The sequence below is a fragment of the Cryptomeria japonica genome, chromosome 9, assembly GCF_030272615.1.
Source record: "Cryptomeria japonica chromosome 9, Sugi_1.0, whole genome shotgun sequence".
In the NCBI taxonomy this organism is placed as follows: domain Eukaryota; kingdom Viridiplantae; phylum Streptophyta; class Pinopsida; order Cupressales; family Cupressaceae; genus Cryptomeria; species Cryptomeria japonica.
Genome location: NC_081413.1, coordinates 546,992,233 through 547,009,375, shown reverse-complemented (window position 1 = coordinate 547,009,375; position 17,143 = coordinate 546,992,233). Strand labels below are relative to the sequence as shown.

The 17,143-nt window shown below is 36.0% G+C and overlaps 1 protein-coding gene across 1 annotated transcript in view; it reads left to right on the top strand.

The window, feature by feature from the left end:
- Positions 1 to 971: 971 nt before the first annotated feature.
- The window catches only part of LOC131060994 (RNA-binding protein Y14A), a 47,981-nt gene continuing 31,809 nt past the window's right edge, over positions 972 to 17,143 (top strand). The window contains exons 1-3 of the mRNA XM_057994492.2: positions 972 to 1,223; positions 15,620 to 15,964; positions 16,311 to 16,447. Coding sequence (XP_057850475.2) covers positions 15,649 to 15,964; positions 16,311 to 16,447 — 453 coding nt within the window. The 5' untranslated portion in view covers positions 972 to 1,223; positions 15,620 to 15,648. The remainder of the gene's footprint in view (positions 1,224 to 15,619; positions 15,965 to 16,310; positions 16,448 to 17,143) is intronic.

The window sequence follows — 17,143 nt, the reverse complement described above, 5'->3', positions numbered from 1 at the left end:
AATATCTTTGTAGGCTAGACACTTCATGATGCAGTGCCATTCGGTCTCCACCACCCCTTGAGTGCAATATCTACATCTTCTATCTTCCCACTCCTCTTTGGGTATCATTCATCTTTCGGTTTCACATCTAAATTGATGTGAGCTGGTTCTTATCTAAGCAATTACGATTTTTTCTTTCCATTTTATTTCCATTCCCATGTAGTTTTTCTATGTATGGTCATGTGTGGGATTGAAATGTTTGATAGAACATTCATTTTTCCTCCCTAGTTGACTTGTCCACATGTTTTCTTTGAATTTGTTTTGCACATTATTTTTTATTTCTTCATTGTTATTTGGGCTATGTTAATATCCCACTTATTTATCCATTTAATGTTTTGTTTTATCCATGTGCTCTTCCTTCTATCTAGTTTCTCTCCTTCTATCATTTTTGGCTAGCAATGTATCTCCATGTTTTCTAATCTTCTTAGATAACTTAGCAACCGAGACATAGTCAACATCTCAATAGGAAAAACCTCCACTTTCGTTAGGACAATATCATATAGGATAGATGATTTAATCTTGAGGCTATTTGTGATTAAATGTTTCTGTAATCTCTTTATCTATCTCCATTTCCTTGCTGAAGTGCTGCTACTCCATACCTCACATCCATATAAGCCCAAAAAGAGTTTTTTAAGTTTTCGAATCTCATAGTTCAAATCTTCTACATCTATTTTGCAATGAGTATAAGACTTTCCACCCCATTGAATCTTTTTTGTTCTACATGTTTTCCAATTGAATTTATTGTGGAAATCAAAGCCAAGATACTTATATCATTGACCATTTGTAAGAGATTGCTCTCAAAACAAATTCTCTATAAATAAATGAATAAAAGATTTTTAATGACCCTTATTTCACAGCCTTCCAAATGTGTGCTATTTTTGCCATAGGTTTTGTGTGAGATTCAAAATAAACTGTCGGCCCGTCATATTTCAGCTACAGACGTAATGAAATAGGTACCATGAAAATTGATGGTCGATGGATGTAGTAAACGAACAAAATGTGTGGACGCACTCCAACATTTTCTAAAGTTATACAAAAGTTATAAGAATAAAAGTATATTTATGTAATCTGTCGGGACAGGAGGGTTTTCTATTGCGAGGTTATTTTTGTTATTGCGGATCGTTTCTGCTCTGCCATTGGGGGCGCTTGGGAGATTCATACATTTCGCAAGCTTGTACTTCAAGGTAGCTTTTTTTTTGGGTTCAGTCTCCATAACCAGGGTTTCATAAAATCCATCGACTTTCAGCATCTGAAAGTTCATGCTAAAATGTACACATTTTCTTTGTTTTGGCGCAAATCTGGCTAACATTAGGAGTAGTTGAATATAATCCTTTATTTGTACGAGGGGAAAATTAATAGGTATTTATGTTTTTAGTAAATTTGTGTGGACGTTGCATTTCGAGGTTCAGAGAATTATGCTGCTTCTAACTAGGGCTTTTAGAGTTGCTTATTGCTGGTGGGTAAGCTGGCCTGAGTTAGGCTTTGAGTGATTTATGCTATATCTGCATTGTGGCCTGCACATATAGTGTAAGAGCAGTAATTTATTGGCTTTAATAATGGTACCGTTTTAGTATGAGGATATCTTTGTAGTATATATCAAGCTCTTTTTTGAGATATTTTTTTTTCTATTTTTTTTCTTAAATCTCATAGTAACTAACTCATTGGAGTAGGGACCATTTTGATTTACCAAGCCTCATAAACCAGAATGAATTTGTCATGGGTTTTTAAATTTTTTTGTTTGAAGAATATGTGGAGTCGATTGTGCACTTTAAAGGCCTAAAACATAAACTTCCCTACCTTCATCCAGCTATTTACAAGTTAAAAAAATACGTTCTGAACATGTCAGAAAGCGAATACGAATGTCCAACTGCCATAATAAATTTCCTTCATAGCCAGAGCTGCCAAAACCCTGCCAGGAAAATCTCAGGACAGAGGGCATCTTAGATTCTTTGTAGGGTTCAGGAATATTGGTGTTCCCTAGGTTGTAAAAGACAATATCTAAGGCTTATTAAGTTTTCTCCAACAGATTTTACGAAAGAAAATATTTCACCTCTGATGCAGACCATAAATTTCACTTCTTCTGATTTTAGGGAGGAATCCTGCAAAAGAAAAACAAGCCGACAAGTTTAGTACAATCTGTACTATAAAAGGACTGACCAATATGGCTTAGATTTTGCAGAAAGAGTGACTCCTGGAGCCTTTCCAAAATTAGAAGCGTAAATCAACAATATCAGGAAACTGCAAATCTGAAATGAGTAACTAAAAATTTATTGCTCAACCAAGAACAAACTGTATGAGAGTGAGAAACCCAGGGTCCTTTTACATGTAAGATCCAATTATACACTTACTTTGAATTGCCCATTTATTTGCAGAAAAGAAGAAATCTGGTGGTTTCTCCTTAAGTTCATGATTCAAATTTATGATATGTTACAGAGCATGGACATATTTAGCTTAAATGATTGCCTGAACCAAGAACATCATATGGTGTGACAACACTGGGTGTTGAATACAAAGGAATTATGTTATCACCATAATCATTATGAATATCTGAATCAAGAAAGCTGTGGTGTGACAACTTTGGCACCTAGAGTACGTCTGAAATATCTAGAGGTTGCTCTTTCCTCTGAAATGTGGCCATTAAGGAATCGGCTTTAGATTTTATGTAATGGCTTTTAATAGTAAATAAGTTGTATATGGCCAATAATATGTGTTGGTTTTTGATAATGAAATTTTGGTTAGGTGCAACCCATTCTTCCTACTTGATGATGCATTGGTGTGAAATTTGACTGTTGCAGCTTCTCCATTTGGTTCACTTTGCTTCTACAGTTGTTTGCACCTAACCTGTAAATATTATATCAGATTTTAAGCTTGTCCTACTGCTATTAGTTTCCATGGCATAATATGTTTGGTTTTCTCAATAAATTGTTGATCTACTACTTAAAGTCATGTTCATTTTTGGTCTAAAATTAAATCTATCCCAAAGGATCATATCACCAAAACTAAATGTTAGTGATATTGCCCTAGTCTGCATTATGGCATTAAAGACATGCAAAATTAAGTTAACACTATGCAAGAATTTTAGTTAGGCCATGCTCTAGTAAAATTCTAAGTATTTTTGCCTCTACTTTCTTTTGAGTTGGTTTTTAATTTTATGCAGAGTTTTGTTTAACAGCAATTATGTATCTTATAAAGATTTTACATTACCATATTTTTAATAAGGCAAAATTTTTAGTGATCCTACACTATGTCTTTTGTTCCCCAATTTTATTATTTTCCATTGGCGGAAAGCAACAAGAGTTCACTGGGAGAAAGAATGGCCGGTGCAGAGGTGGATGCGATGAATTTTGAGCCCAAACAAAATGATCTTATGGAGAATAATGCAACAATGGATGAGGCAAATGCTAGTGCGACTGGGGAGGCAATTCCTATGGTGCCACACCTAAACTAAGATCTACGATAACTCGCACCACATCGTTGCTGCAGTTGAGTGATGGGCGTGGGCTCGATCCCCCCAAGAAGAAAAAAGGATAGAAGAAACTGATTTCGAATGTAAAAGTTGCTTTGCAGCTAGAGATTTTGACACTCTGAATTCTTATGGTGGCCTTGGCCCTCAAAGATGTATCCTTTTATTTTTAGAATTTTTTGCCCTTACAACCCTTTTTCTTCTTTTTAGTTGTAAATTGGTTAGACAATTGTGAATCTTGTAATGATTAGATTTCAATTTATTTAAGAAAATGCTTATTATCATGGGCAAACTAGTTAGATATGGCCAAATCTTGTTATTGCCCTTATTGCAGATGTTGTGGCTTGAGTGTAGATTTAGTGTTTGTTATTGCCTTAGCTACATATGTTGTGGTTTGAGTGTAGATTTAGTATTTGTTATTGCCTTCACTATAGATGCTACGACTTGATAGAAATTTCAGTTCACAACCTTTTCCAATTGCCAAGATCTAGTCGCTTGGAGGAGATTAAAAGTTGGTTTGGAGTCAAGAAAACTTGAGGATTGTAGATTCTACAAACTTGCATCATGATACCAAAGAAGAAGCTCAAAAAAAACAATTAAGAAATTACATGGAACTTCATTGATGTTATTTAATCTATAAGGATGGTCCATATTATGGATTTCAAATGAATACATTCATTATTTTCTCCAATATGACATTTCACAGTACCCATATGACGTGGACTCCTAAAGAAGCGAAGAATACAATTGCCTATGTGGCTTAGTGTTTCTTAACAAATGGTTCAAGTTTTTCAATAGGTGGTTTCAAATGTTTTACATTTCTTCTTCTGAATGTTGGTGTCTTGCATTTTTGTTTTTAATCTCACTATTAAATTCTGCTAAGAGTCTTTAGTGAAAGACATTCAAATTTGCTTAAGGAAGCAAAGGGAGAAGAATTGGTACTATCACATGGAAGGTTGCCCTTCATAGGTGGATAGAAAGAAGAGACAACCCAAGTACCACAAGATGAAAATATTGGTTTAGTTTCGGGCAAGGGCAATTTTGAGAATGATAAAAACAAAGAACAAGAAATTGTAAGTATGTTGGGAAAGAGACTGTGGTTTGAAGGTTTGTAACAACAAATATTCAATCAAAGTACATGCATTGAATTTTTTTTTTGAGTTTATCTTCATTACAAATTTATTAGTTTTTTTCAAATTTAATATATGAGTAAAACATTGAATATTTTGTATTTTATTTTTATCTTTCTAAATCTAGAGGTTGCATACTATGTCTATGACCATGGAGTTCTATGACATTATCTATATGTTTTTTGGGTATAAAGGCTATTATAGATGTCAACTGCAGGCGCTTGCTATGATAGGTGGTCTTAGTTTGTTATGTTCACATATAAGAAGGACCTGCCCATTTGCGTATGTTCAAGGCATCAATTAAGTTTGATGGTTAAATGTATGAAAGTTAAAGATTTTTTAATAGAATGTGGGTAGTTCAAGATGTTGCTACTTTGACAATTCTCGATTCATTTTGAGAGATAATTTGCATTCTTTAGTTTTTTATACAATTTTTTATTTTATGTATTTTTGATGGAACATCATTTTTTCTTTTCTAATAGTTTTTCTTTTGGAGATGTTGTTAATGTTTTAGCAACACAGAAATTTGAAACAAAATACACAGAATTTATCCTGGGAAAACCCTCCACTTGAGGGTGAAAAACCCAGCCCACTCAAAAATGAACTTTATTATATCTTGGAAAATGAATACAACTGTTGATAGTTTCAGATTACTATCAATCACAATAAGATAAGATTGATTGTCGACAAATCAATCATGACAATGAAGTCAAAAGATACATCTCGTATACATTCTATAAACCTTCATAAGTCTGCAATCATTGAATAGAGAAAACATATAATGAACTGACAGACTACATACACAATATTCTCAACTTGCTACAGACAAACGAGAGAAGCCAACAATATATATCTATCCATCTGTCCAAGAAGAAGAGCGGAATTGCAAGTGAAGAGACACCACAAAGGAAGAAGAAAAGACACCAACAGTTACATCTTCATCGACAACCATATGGACATGAAGAGTCATCGACAACCACAACTATACCGTCAACCACAGACATGAAGAGTCATCGGCAAAGAAGTGAAGAGACTCCATGGTGGAGAGGAAGAGTCACCGACAGGGAAGTGAAGAGACTCCACGGTGGAGAGGAGGAGTTAGATATTATCTTAGATCTCTATCACAGCTATAAATCTTCAACAAGCTGTAGGCGCTTGCTATGATAGGTGGTCTTAGTTTGTTATGTTCACATATAAGAAGGATCTGCCCATTTGCGTATGTTCAAGGCATCAATTAAGTTTGATGGTTAAATGTATGAAAGTTAAAGATTTTTTAATAGAATGCGGGTAGTTCAAGATGTTGCTACTTTGACAACCCTCTATTCATTTTGAGAGATAATTTGCATTGTTTAGTTTTGTATTTTTGATGGAAGATCATTTTTTCTTTTCTAATAATGTTTCTTTTAATAAGATAAATCACATTTTCTCTTTTCTAATAATGTTTCTTTTAATAAGATAAATTGCCTATATCCAAAATTCTTTTGGAGATAAAATTCTATCACGAAAATATTTCTTTACTAGAGTACAATTAATTTTGAAGGCAAAGCTGCCCAAAAAAAAAGACACAAAGAACAGTGCAACTATAGTTGCATGACGTTAATTCTTTAGGAATAGAGGAGGATAAAACAAGATGAAAACGGTAACAGTTTAGATAGCTTAATTTTAATTTTTTTTACCTGAGATGGTGGAAAGTTCCAAGTATAACCCCTCTCACCATTTTCCGAATCTTAGGTAAAATGAAAAGTTGTATAATTTTTTTACCAATTAAGATTCTCTTTCACAAAAATTGAGGGCTAATGCAACGTCTCGAGCTATTGACTATCTACTAAAAAATTCTGGACTTTCATACATTTGACAATCAAATTTAATTGATGCCTTAAACATACACAAATGGGTAGGTCCTTCACTTATATGCGAGTAAGATGACAGACAAAGACCACTTATCGTGACAAGCGCCTGCAATTGACATCTATGATAGTTTGCATACCCATAGAGCATATAAATAATGTCATAGAACTCCATGGCCATGGAAAAGTATGCAACCTCTGAATTTAAAAAGATAAAAATAAAATACTAAATCTTTAGTTTTTTATTTTTATATACATAAAATTGGAAAAAAAATAATTATATGTATTGAAGTTAAACTCTAGAATATTTTTTTCAATGCAGATACCTAGATTGAATGTTGGTTGTTGCAAGACTTTAGTCCATTGCCTCTTTCCCAGTATACTTGCAGTTTCTTGTTTTTTGTTTTTTCATTCTCAAACTTGCCCTTGCGTGAAATTAAATCAATATTTCCAATTTGTGGTAATTGTGTTGTCACTTCTTTTTGTTTGCTTGTAAAGGGCAACCTTCCAAGTGATGGTACGAGTTTTTCTTCGTTCACTTCCTCAAGCAAATTTGAATGTCTTTCATTAGAGACTGTTAGCAAACTTTAACGATGAGATTGAAAACGAAAATGCAAAAAACCAACATCTAGAAGATGAAATATAAAACATTTGAAACTACCAATTGACAAACTCTAACCATTTGTTAAGAAAAGCAAAGCCACATAGGCAGTTTTTTTCTCTGCTTCCTCAGGAATCTAGGCCGTATGGGGACTATGAAATGTAACATTGGAGAAAGTAATGGATGCCTTCATTTGAGGTCCATAATCTGGACCATCCTTATAAATTAAAAATGTCAATGAAGTTCCATAAAATTTCTCAATTCTTTCTTCGAGCAAATGGCATTGCAAAAGAGATTCCTCATTTCTTTCTTGGAGCAAGTGGCGCTGCAAAAGGGAATGGAATTAATTTCCTCCAAATGGGATATGACATGCAAGTGGCACTGCCCAAGGGGAAGGTATAAGTAATTACCTTTTTTGTATTTGTTGTCATGCAATATTATTGCAGGGAGTGAATGATAATTGTTCCCATGCACTAGATTTCTATTATATCTACAATAGATTTGAAGTAAATTCATGAGTATTTGGCTGATATTAGGAGTAGTTGAATACGATCCTTTATTTGTTTGAGGGGGAAAATTAGAGGTATTTATGTTTTAGTAAAATTTTGTGGACGTTGCTTTTCGACTTTTAGAGAATTATGCTGCTTCTAACTAGGGCTTTTAGGTTTACTTATTGCTGGTGGGTAAGCTGGCCTGAGTTAGGCTTCGAGTTATTTGTTGCTATCTCTGCATTGTGGCCTGCACATATAGTGTTACAGCAGTAGTTTATTGGCTCTAATAATGGTGATACTGTAGTGTGAGGACATCTTTGTAGAATATATCAAGTTCAATTTTTGAGATATTTTTTTTTCTGATTTTTTTCCCTAAACCTCATATGAAGTAACTAACTTGTTGGAGTAGGGGCCATTTTGCTTAACCTAGCATCATAAACCAGAATGAATTTGTCATGGGTTTTTTAATTTTTTTTGATTTAAGAATATGTGGAGTTGATTGTGCACTTTAAAGGCCTAAAACATAAACTTCCCCACCTTCATCCAGCTATTTACAAGTTAAAAAAACATGTTCTGAACATGCCAGAAAAGGAATACAAATTTCCAACTGCCATAATAAATTTTCTTCATAGCCAGAGCTGTGAAAACCCTGCGAGGAAAACCTCAGGACAGAGGGCATCTTAGATTCTTTGTAGGGTTCACTGTTCAGGAATAGAGGTTTTCACTAGGTTGTAAAAGACAATATCTAAGGTCCATTAAGCTTTCTCCAACAGATTTTACAAAATAAAATATTTCTCCTGATGCAGACCATAATTTTCACTCCTTACAATTTTAGGGAGGATTCCTGCAATAGAAAAACAAGCAGACAGATTTAGTATGATCTGTGTACAATGAAAGGGCTGACCAATATGGCTTAGAAATAGCTAAAAGAGGGACTCCCTGGAGCCTTTCCAAAATTAGAATCGTAAATCAACGATGTCAGGAAACTGCAAATCTGAAATGAGCAACTAAAATTTTATTGTTCAACCAAGAACAAACTGTATGAAAGTGAAATCTCCAGGGTCCTTTTTACATGTAAGATCCAATTATACATTTAATTTGAATTTCTCATTTATTTGCAGAAAAGAAGAAATCTGGTGATTTCTCCTCAAGTTCATGATTTAAATCTATCATATGTTACAGAGCATGGACATATTCAGCTTAAGTAAATGTCTGAACCAAGAACATAATATGGTGTGATAACATTGGGTGTTGAATACAAAGGATTTATGTTATTACCATAATTATTATGAATATATGAATTAAGAAAGCTGTGGTGTGACCACTTTGGCACCTAAAGTATGTGTGAAATATCTAGAGGTTGCTCTTTCCTCTGAAATGTGGCCATTAAGGAATCAACTTTAGATTTTACATAATGGCTTTTATACTAAATAAGCTGTATATGACCAATAACATGTGTTGTTTGTTGATGTATAGCTTCGGTCGGACTTCTTAGGGCTGACTTTGCTTTCAAATGTGTGAAGGGCTGAATCGGCCTTACACATTTAATGTGTCTGATTTCTCATTTCCATCATTTGTAATGAAAAGACTTGTTAATAAATACACATCTAATAATCGATCACATTGGAAGTCGTGACCCTTGGCATAAGACGTGATTATGAAAAGTCAGGTTAATTATAATATAACCGATGTCTAATAAATGAGACGTGATGGTTGAAGCCGACTTTTGGTATAAGTCGTGTTGCTTGACCATGATGTGATTGGGTATATAGATCGGTGCATTCCATCTCCTTTGGCAATTCGAATTCATCATCAAGCAGATCGTATTCTTCCTCGACAACATAGTGATATACCTACAGCAGTTCGTGATATACCTACAGCAGTTCGACATACATCTACAGCAGTTTGATAAACATCTATAGCAGTTGTATGTTCACAGTAGTTGGATCATAGACAACGAGTGGACTGCACTTCTAATACACAGCAGATTGTATACATTCCTCACACTTTGTGAATGTTGAATAGAAGTGTTCAATAAATTGTTTGATGCTAGGATTGAAGCAAGTTCATTGTAAAGACATATTGTAAATTGATAAATACAATAAGATATATCATTGCTGGGTTTTTCACCTTCAAGAGGAAGGTTTTCCCAGGATAAATTTTTTGTAGTTGTATTTGAATTTTCTCTATATAATCTGATCATTAAAACTTAACATGGTATCAGAGGTGAAAGAAGATCGTGATCAGATTCTATACAACTTCTAAGTATTCTCTCCCCTCTCTCTCTCCGTTGAGCAGTATCTCTAAGTCTCGAAAATTGTGAACAGTCTTAAAGTTGAAGATAGGCTTGAAGGTGCATCTAACTTCACCTCATGGAAGTTTAGAGTGCTCATTGCACTTGAAGAAAATGATCTTCTTCAATTCATAGAGGAAAAGGGTTTATCTGAACCTGAAGATCATGAAGAGAAACTGCAATTCAAGAAAAATGCCATCAATGTAAAGAGGATATTAATCGACTCCGTGATGGATCACTTGGTGCCTCTCATCTCCAAGATGACAATTGCAAGAGATATGTTCAAGACCTTGGAGGGTTTATATGAGATTAACAACGTAAGTAGGGCTCTTGCCTTGAGACATCAACTCCACCAAATGAAGATGGCAAAAGGAGATTCAGTCATCACCTACTTCATGAAAATTTCAGAATTGAGAAATCAACTAAGCGCAAATGGGGATCAAGTGATAGATAAAGACCTTGTCATGCTAGCCTTGAATGGTCTGCCTCATTCATGGGAGCCATTTATCCAAAGCATAAGTGGAAGGTCCAAATTACCTAAGTTTGATCGATTCCATGCAGATTGTATTCAAGAAGAATCAAGATTGACCGCTAGAGGAATTGTCAAGAGTTCTCAAAATGAAGATACACATGTTCTTGCCACTCAATCTACCAAGAAACGAAAGTATTGGAAGAAGGGCAACTTCATAAAGAATAGAGATTTTAAATCAGATTCTGCACCTGATTCTAGGAAGAGGAAGAAAGATCTCTCTTGCATCCAGTGTTTTAGGTGTGACAAGTTTGGTCACTTTGCAAAGGATTGTTTGACAAGACCTAATCATGAAGGAGCAAACATCAATGAAGTCTCATCTCCGAAGGAGGTTGAGGATAACTCCAATGGTTTTCTTTTCATATCAGCATTATCAAGCAATGTTCCTACAGACAGTGATACATGGTTAATTGATAGTGGAACCTCTCAACATATCACTGGTCATCGGGAGCACCTTTCTAATCTAGTGGAGAAAGAGTCACATCTCCAAGTTATTATTGCGAATGCTGCACGTTATGCTATAAGAGGAGTTGGTGCTACATCTCTAAACCTTGAATCTGGAGTTTCTCTACACCTAAGTGACGTATTCTTCGTACCAGGGATCAGGAGGAACTTTGTGTCTATTTTTAGCCCTGGAGGATAAGAGCTATCAAATTGCATTTTCTGAAGGAAGAGTTCTTGCTTGGCCTAAGAACTCCAGCATCAAGACTGCTCGTGTGATTGGAAATCGGCATGAGTGTTTATATAAACTCTCCACTTTCCCAGTTCAAGCTCTTATTCATGATTCTTCCTGTTCCAGCGAACTCTGGCACAGAAGACTTGGACATCTTCCATCTTTGGAGAAGATGGTAAAAGGTATTCCTAAACTTATTCATGTAAATGATGGTACTTGTAAAGGTTGTACTATGGGTAAAAATATTAAAAGTCCTTTTCATAGTAGTGAAAGTAGGTCTAAAGAAATACTAGATCTTGTACATTCAGATTTATGTGGTCCAATGTCAATTCCATCCCTAAGTGGATGTTTGTATTATGTAACTTTTATAGATGACTACTCTAGGAAGACTTGGATTTATTTCTTAAGGTCTAAAGAGTCTGATGAACCTAGGTAGGTTCAAAGAGTTTAAAGCTCTTGTAGAAAATATATGTAGAAAGAAAATTAAAATTTTAAGGTCTGATAATGGAGGTGAATACACCTCAGGTAGCTTCCGTGATTTCTGTACTGAGGTAGGGATCAAGAGGGAGTTCTGTGTTCCTTACAACCCTCAACAAAATGGGGTTGCTGAAAGGAAGAACATATCTATTGTTGAAGCTGCAAAAGATATGATTCACGATCAAGACCTTCAGATTTTTCTATGGGCAAAAGCCTCTAGAACAATAGTGTATGTTCAGAATAGATGTCCTCATCGGATATTACAAAATGTGACTCCTGAAGAAGCCTTCTCAGGTATCAAGCTTGATATCAGCCACCTGAGAATATTTGGTTGTTCTATGTATGTTCATATTCCCAAGGACAAGAGAACCAAGTTGGAGCCTTCTGGCAAGAGAGGAATATTTGTGGGCTACAGTGAAACCTCCAAAGCCTACCGTATTTACATTCCTGGTTAGAAGCAAAGAGAAGTTAGCAGGGATGTCACATTTGAGGAAGATGTTGCATTCAAGAAATCAAAGGGCTCATGCATGGAGATAGATGATGAGACTCCTCAAGACATGGATGTTGATCATGCTCCTGAGATTCAGAGGGAGACTACAAAACCTGATATGAGTAATGACCCAATTGAACCTTTGGATCCCACTGATGGGCCTAGAGATATTGTTGTGTCTCGAAAGAGACCTCTTTGGGCGTGAAACACTATGCAGGAGGCAGAACAATTTGCTGCTCCTAGAGGCAAATTCAGGGAAAGCAAAAGACCACAAAGATTTTCTAGTTATGTTGCATTAATGTGTAATCTTATTGAGTCTGAACCTTCTAGTGTAGAGGAATTCGCAAAACAACATGTTTGGAAAGATGCAATGTATGAGGAGTATCAATCCATTCTCAAGAACAATGTGTGGGATATTGTGCCTAGACCAAAAGGGAAGTCTGTTGTATCTTCCAAGTGGTTGTACAAGATAAAACATGCAGCTGATGGCAGCATTAAAAAGTACAAGGCTAGATTTGGGGCTCGTGGCTTCTCTCAACAAGAGGGAATAGATTACGAAGAAACATTTGCTCCTGTTGCTCGCTATACTTCCAGTAGAACCATCATTGCCTTTGCAGCAGCTAAGGGATGGAAGTTGCATCAGATGGATGTGAAGACCGCCTTTCTCAATGGTGTGATTGAAGAAGAAGTCTACATCAAGCAACCCGAGGGGTTCGTGATTCATGGGAAAGAGTCTCATGTGTGTAAATTGAAGAAAGCCCTATATGGTCTTAAATAGGCTCCTCGGGCTTGGTATGAAAGAATTGACAGATACTTAGTGGGTTTGGGTTTTTGCAAGAATGATGCTGATCCAAACCTTTACTTCAAGGTATTCAATGGTAATATGTTGATCTTGGTACTTTATGTTGATGACCTATTTGTTACCAGAGAAGATCATCTCATTGATAGATGTAAGAAGGAGTTGACTTCCGAGTTCGAGATGAAGGACTTAGGAATCATGCACTTCTTTCTAGGGTTGGAAGTTTGGCAGAGGCCCAATGGGATTATCCTAAGTCAAGGAAAATACACCATCGATTTCTTGAAGAGATTTGGAATGACATATTGTAAATCTATGTCCACACCAATGGAAACTACCTTGAAGAAATTAAGGGAAGCTGCAACTAGTTCAGATCTTGTGGACCCTACTATGTATAGGCAATTGATTGGGTCCCTGATGTATCTAGTTAACACTAGACCGGATATTTGTTATGCAGTGAGTGCACTTAGCCAGTTCATGGTGAACCTAGACAGATACATCTAGTTGCAGTCAAGCATATCTTGAGATACTTGCGTGGCACAGTTGGATATGGCTTGAAATACTCTTCCGGTATGGACCTGATTCTTGAAGGATATTATGATTTTGATTGGGCAGGGAGTGTTACTGATCGGAAGAGCACTTCCGGTTGTTGCTTCAGCTTGGGATCTGCTATGATTTCCTGGTGTAGCAGGAAGCAATCTTCAGTAGCTCTGAGCACTGCAGAGGCATAATACATTGCCACATGTGTAGCAACTCGCGAAGCAGTGTGGCTTCGTAAGCTCCTTGCAAGATTGTTTGGTCAATCATTGGAGCCTACCATCATACATTGTGATAACCAAAGCTGTGTAAAGCTTTCAGTCAATCTAGTATTTCATGACGGAACGAAGCATGTAGAGATTCTGTACCACTACATCAGAGATATGGTACAAAGGAATGCTGTTCAGTTGAGGTACATTTGTATTGAGGAACAGACGGCTGACATTTGCACCAAGCCTCTTGCGAAACTGAAATTTGTGCATTTTCAAGACAAGCTTGGAATTGTGGAAAATGAAGCTCTTGCTGAGAGGGAGTCTCAGCATCAGTGATTACTTGATATGTATTATAATGCATTCTTCTCTGTGAGAGAAGTTTGAGGTATCAGCCCTTGTTGAGCATTCTTCTCTGCAAGAGAAGTTTGAGGTATCAACCTTTGTTGAGCATTCTTCTCTGTGAGAGAAGTTTAAGGTATCAGCCCTTGTTTTGCATTCTTCTTTGTGAGAGAAGTTTGAGGTATCAGCCCTTGTTTTGCATTCTTCTCTGTGAGAGAAGTTTGAGGTTCCAGCCCTTGTTTCACCCCCTACAAGTAAGTATGGGGAATGTCATGTGAGAGACTTCATGACTTAGCATTTGTTTGTACTCATCCTCTGGGAATAGCCATGGTGGATACGACTATGCAACTCAGATGTCCAGAAGGATTCCTCCCTAGCTAAGAGGGAGTGTTGATGTATAGCTTCGGTCGGACTTCTCAGGGCCGACTTTGCTTTCAAATGTGTGAAGGGCCGAATCGGCCTTACACATTTAATGTGTCCAATTTCTCATTTCCGTCATTTGTAATGAAAAGACTTGTTAATAAATACACATCTAATAATCGATCACATTGGAAGTCGTGACCCTTGGCTTAAGACGTGATTATGAAAAGTCAGGTTAATTATAATATAACCGATGTCTAATAAATGAGATGTGTTGGTTGAAGCCGACTTTTGGTATAAGTCGTGTTGCTTGATCATGATGTGATTGGGTATATAGATCGGTGCATTCCATCTCCTTTGGCAATTCGAATTCATCATCAAGCAGATCGTATTCTTCCTCGACAACATAGTGATATACCTACAACAGTTCGTGATATACCTACAGCAGTTCGACATACATCTACAGCAGTTTGATAAACATCTATAGGAGTTGTATGCTCACAGCAGTTGGATCATAGACAGCAAGTGGACTGCACTTCTAATACACAGCAGATTGTATACATTCCTCACACTTTGTGAATGTTGAATAGAAGTGTTCAATAAATTCTTTGATGCTAGGAGTGAAGCAAGCTCATTGTAAATTGATAAATACAATAAGATATATCATTGCTGGGTTTTTCACCTTCAAGAGGAAGGTTTTCCTAGGATAAATTTTGTGTAGTTGTATTTGAATTTTCTCTATAGAATCTGATCATTAAAACTTAACATTGTTTTGTGATAATGAAATTTTGGTTACTTGCAACCCATTCTAATACTTGATGATGCATTGGTGTGAAATTTGACTGTGGTAGTATCTGTATTGGGTTCACTTTGCTTCTATAGTGGCTTGCACCTAACCTGCATATATCATATCAGATTTTATGCTTGCCCTACTACTATTAGTTTCTATGGCAAAATCTTCACTTTGTATCTTATATTTGGTTTTCTCAATAAATTGTTGATCTACTACTTAAAGTCATGTTCATTTTTGGTCTAAATCTATCTCAAAGGATCATATCACCAAGACTAAATGTTAATGATATCGCCCTAGTCTGCATTATTGCATTAAGGACTTGCAAATCTAAGTTAACAGTATGCAAGAACTTTAGTTAGGCCGTGCTCAAGTAAGGTTGCTAAGTATTTTTGCCTCTTCTTTCTTTTGAGTTGGTTTTTAATTTTGTGCAGAGTTTGCTTAATAGCAATTATGTATCATATGAAGATTTTACATTTCCATATAGACAGACATTTTAGTGATCCCACACTGTTTCTTCTGTTCCCGAATTTTATTATTTTTTGTTGGCAGAAAGTAACAAGAGTTCACTAGGAGAAAGAATGGCCGGTGCAGAGGTGGATGCAGTGGATTTTGAGCCTGAAGAAGATGATCTTATGGAGGATGATACAACAATGGATGAGGCAAATGCTGGTGCGACTGGGGAGGCAGTTCCTACGGTGGCAGCACCTAAATTAAGATCTACAATAACTGGCACCACATCACAGCTGCAGCTGAGTGATGGGCATGGGCATGATCCCCCCAAGAAGACAAAAGGAAGGGGTTTCAGAGAAGAAACTGATTTAGAACGCAATAGTCGCTTTGCAGCGAGAGATTTTGACTCTCTCAATTCGGATGGTGGCCCTGGCCCTCAAAGATGTATCCTTTTATTTTTAGAACTTGTCGCTCTTACTCTTTCCCTTTGTCTTCTTTTTATTTTTAAATTGGCTAGATAGTTGTAAATCTTGTGATCAGATTTCAATTTATTTAAGCAATGCTTATTATCATGGGCAAACCAGCTAGATATTGCTGAAAAGACAATATTTTTAATGTGTATATTTTAAACGTATTTGTATTAGAAGCCTTGTGACTGGTGTGTTGCAACAGTGGATGATGTTTCAGCAGGATTTTCTGTTTGCGCAAAGATTGATTTCGTGTCAGTAATTCAATCATTTGAATTGTTAAATTCCATCTATTGATTTGTATTTTCATTTGACGAATCTAGCTATTGAGGGGTGGATCATTTTGGTAACTGGAGTACATGAGGAGGCACAAGAGGTGGATCTTCAAGAACTTTTTGGTGAGCATGGAGAAATAAAGAACCTGCATCTGAATTTAGATCGCAGAACTGGTTTTGTAAAGGTGTGCTAGCAGTTCAATGCCTCCTTTACTAATTTTCATTTTACTTGGTTATCTTTTTATATAAAATTGGAGAACTCTCTTGTATACTGCTTTACATTTATGCACAAAAAATGCCTGTTGTGATAAATTTAAAATTTGTAGTATAAAAATTGTCTAGAATGCTGTGATTACAACATTTAAGGAGCTAAAGCAAGAAAATCGAAATCTAAACTTCTAATCAATTATGACATCAAACGTACATAACAACTAAACAAGCTGACAGGGAAAAGAAAAGAAAATCAAATCACATTCTATCCATGCCATTAAGAGGCTTCTAATTTTGTTCCACCATTCTAGCCAATTTTCCATGATTTGGCCCCAGAATTTGAATAGCCATCCATAAACTTGGTGACTAGCTTGATGAAATCCTCTTGAGCATTAGCATTCTTAGTGATTATAGTCTGATCTTTAAGGGCTTTCACAATGGTTTTCCAGAAGCTGGTTACAAACCCTTTGTCCTTTGTAAGTTTCCTTCATGAATTCTGAGGACAGTTGATAATCCTCTTCATGAGAATTCAATTGAGTCAAGATAGATTCAGTATGCTCCTTCATGCTTTGCAGTACTCATTCAATCTGAGCTTCAATTGCTTTGAGAATACTCATTCTAACTTGTGAATAAATATTTTAGGAAGAATCAACTCCTCCATTGTTGAGTGT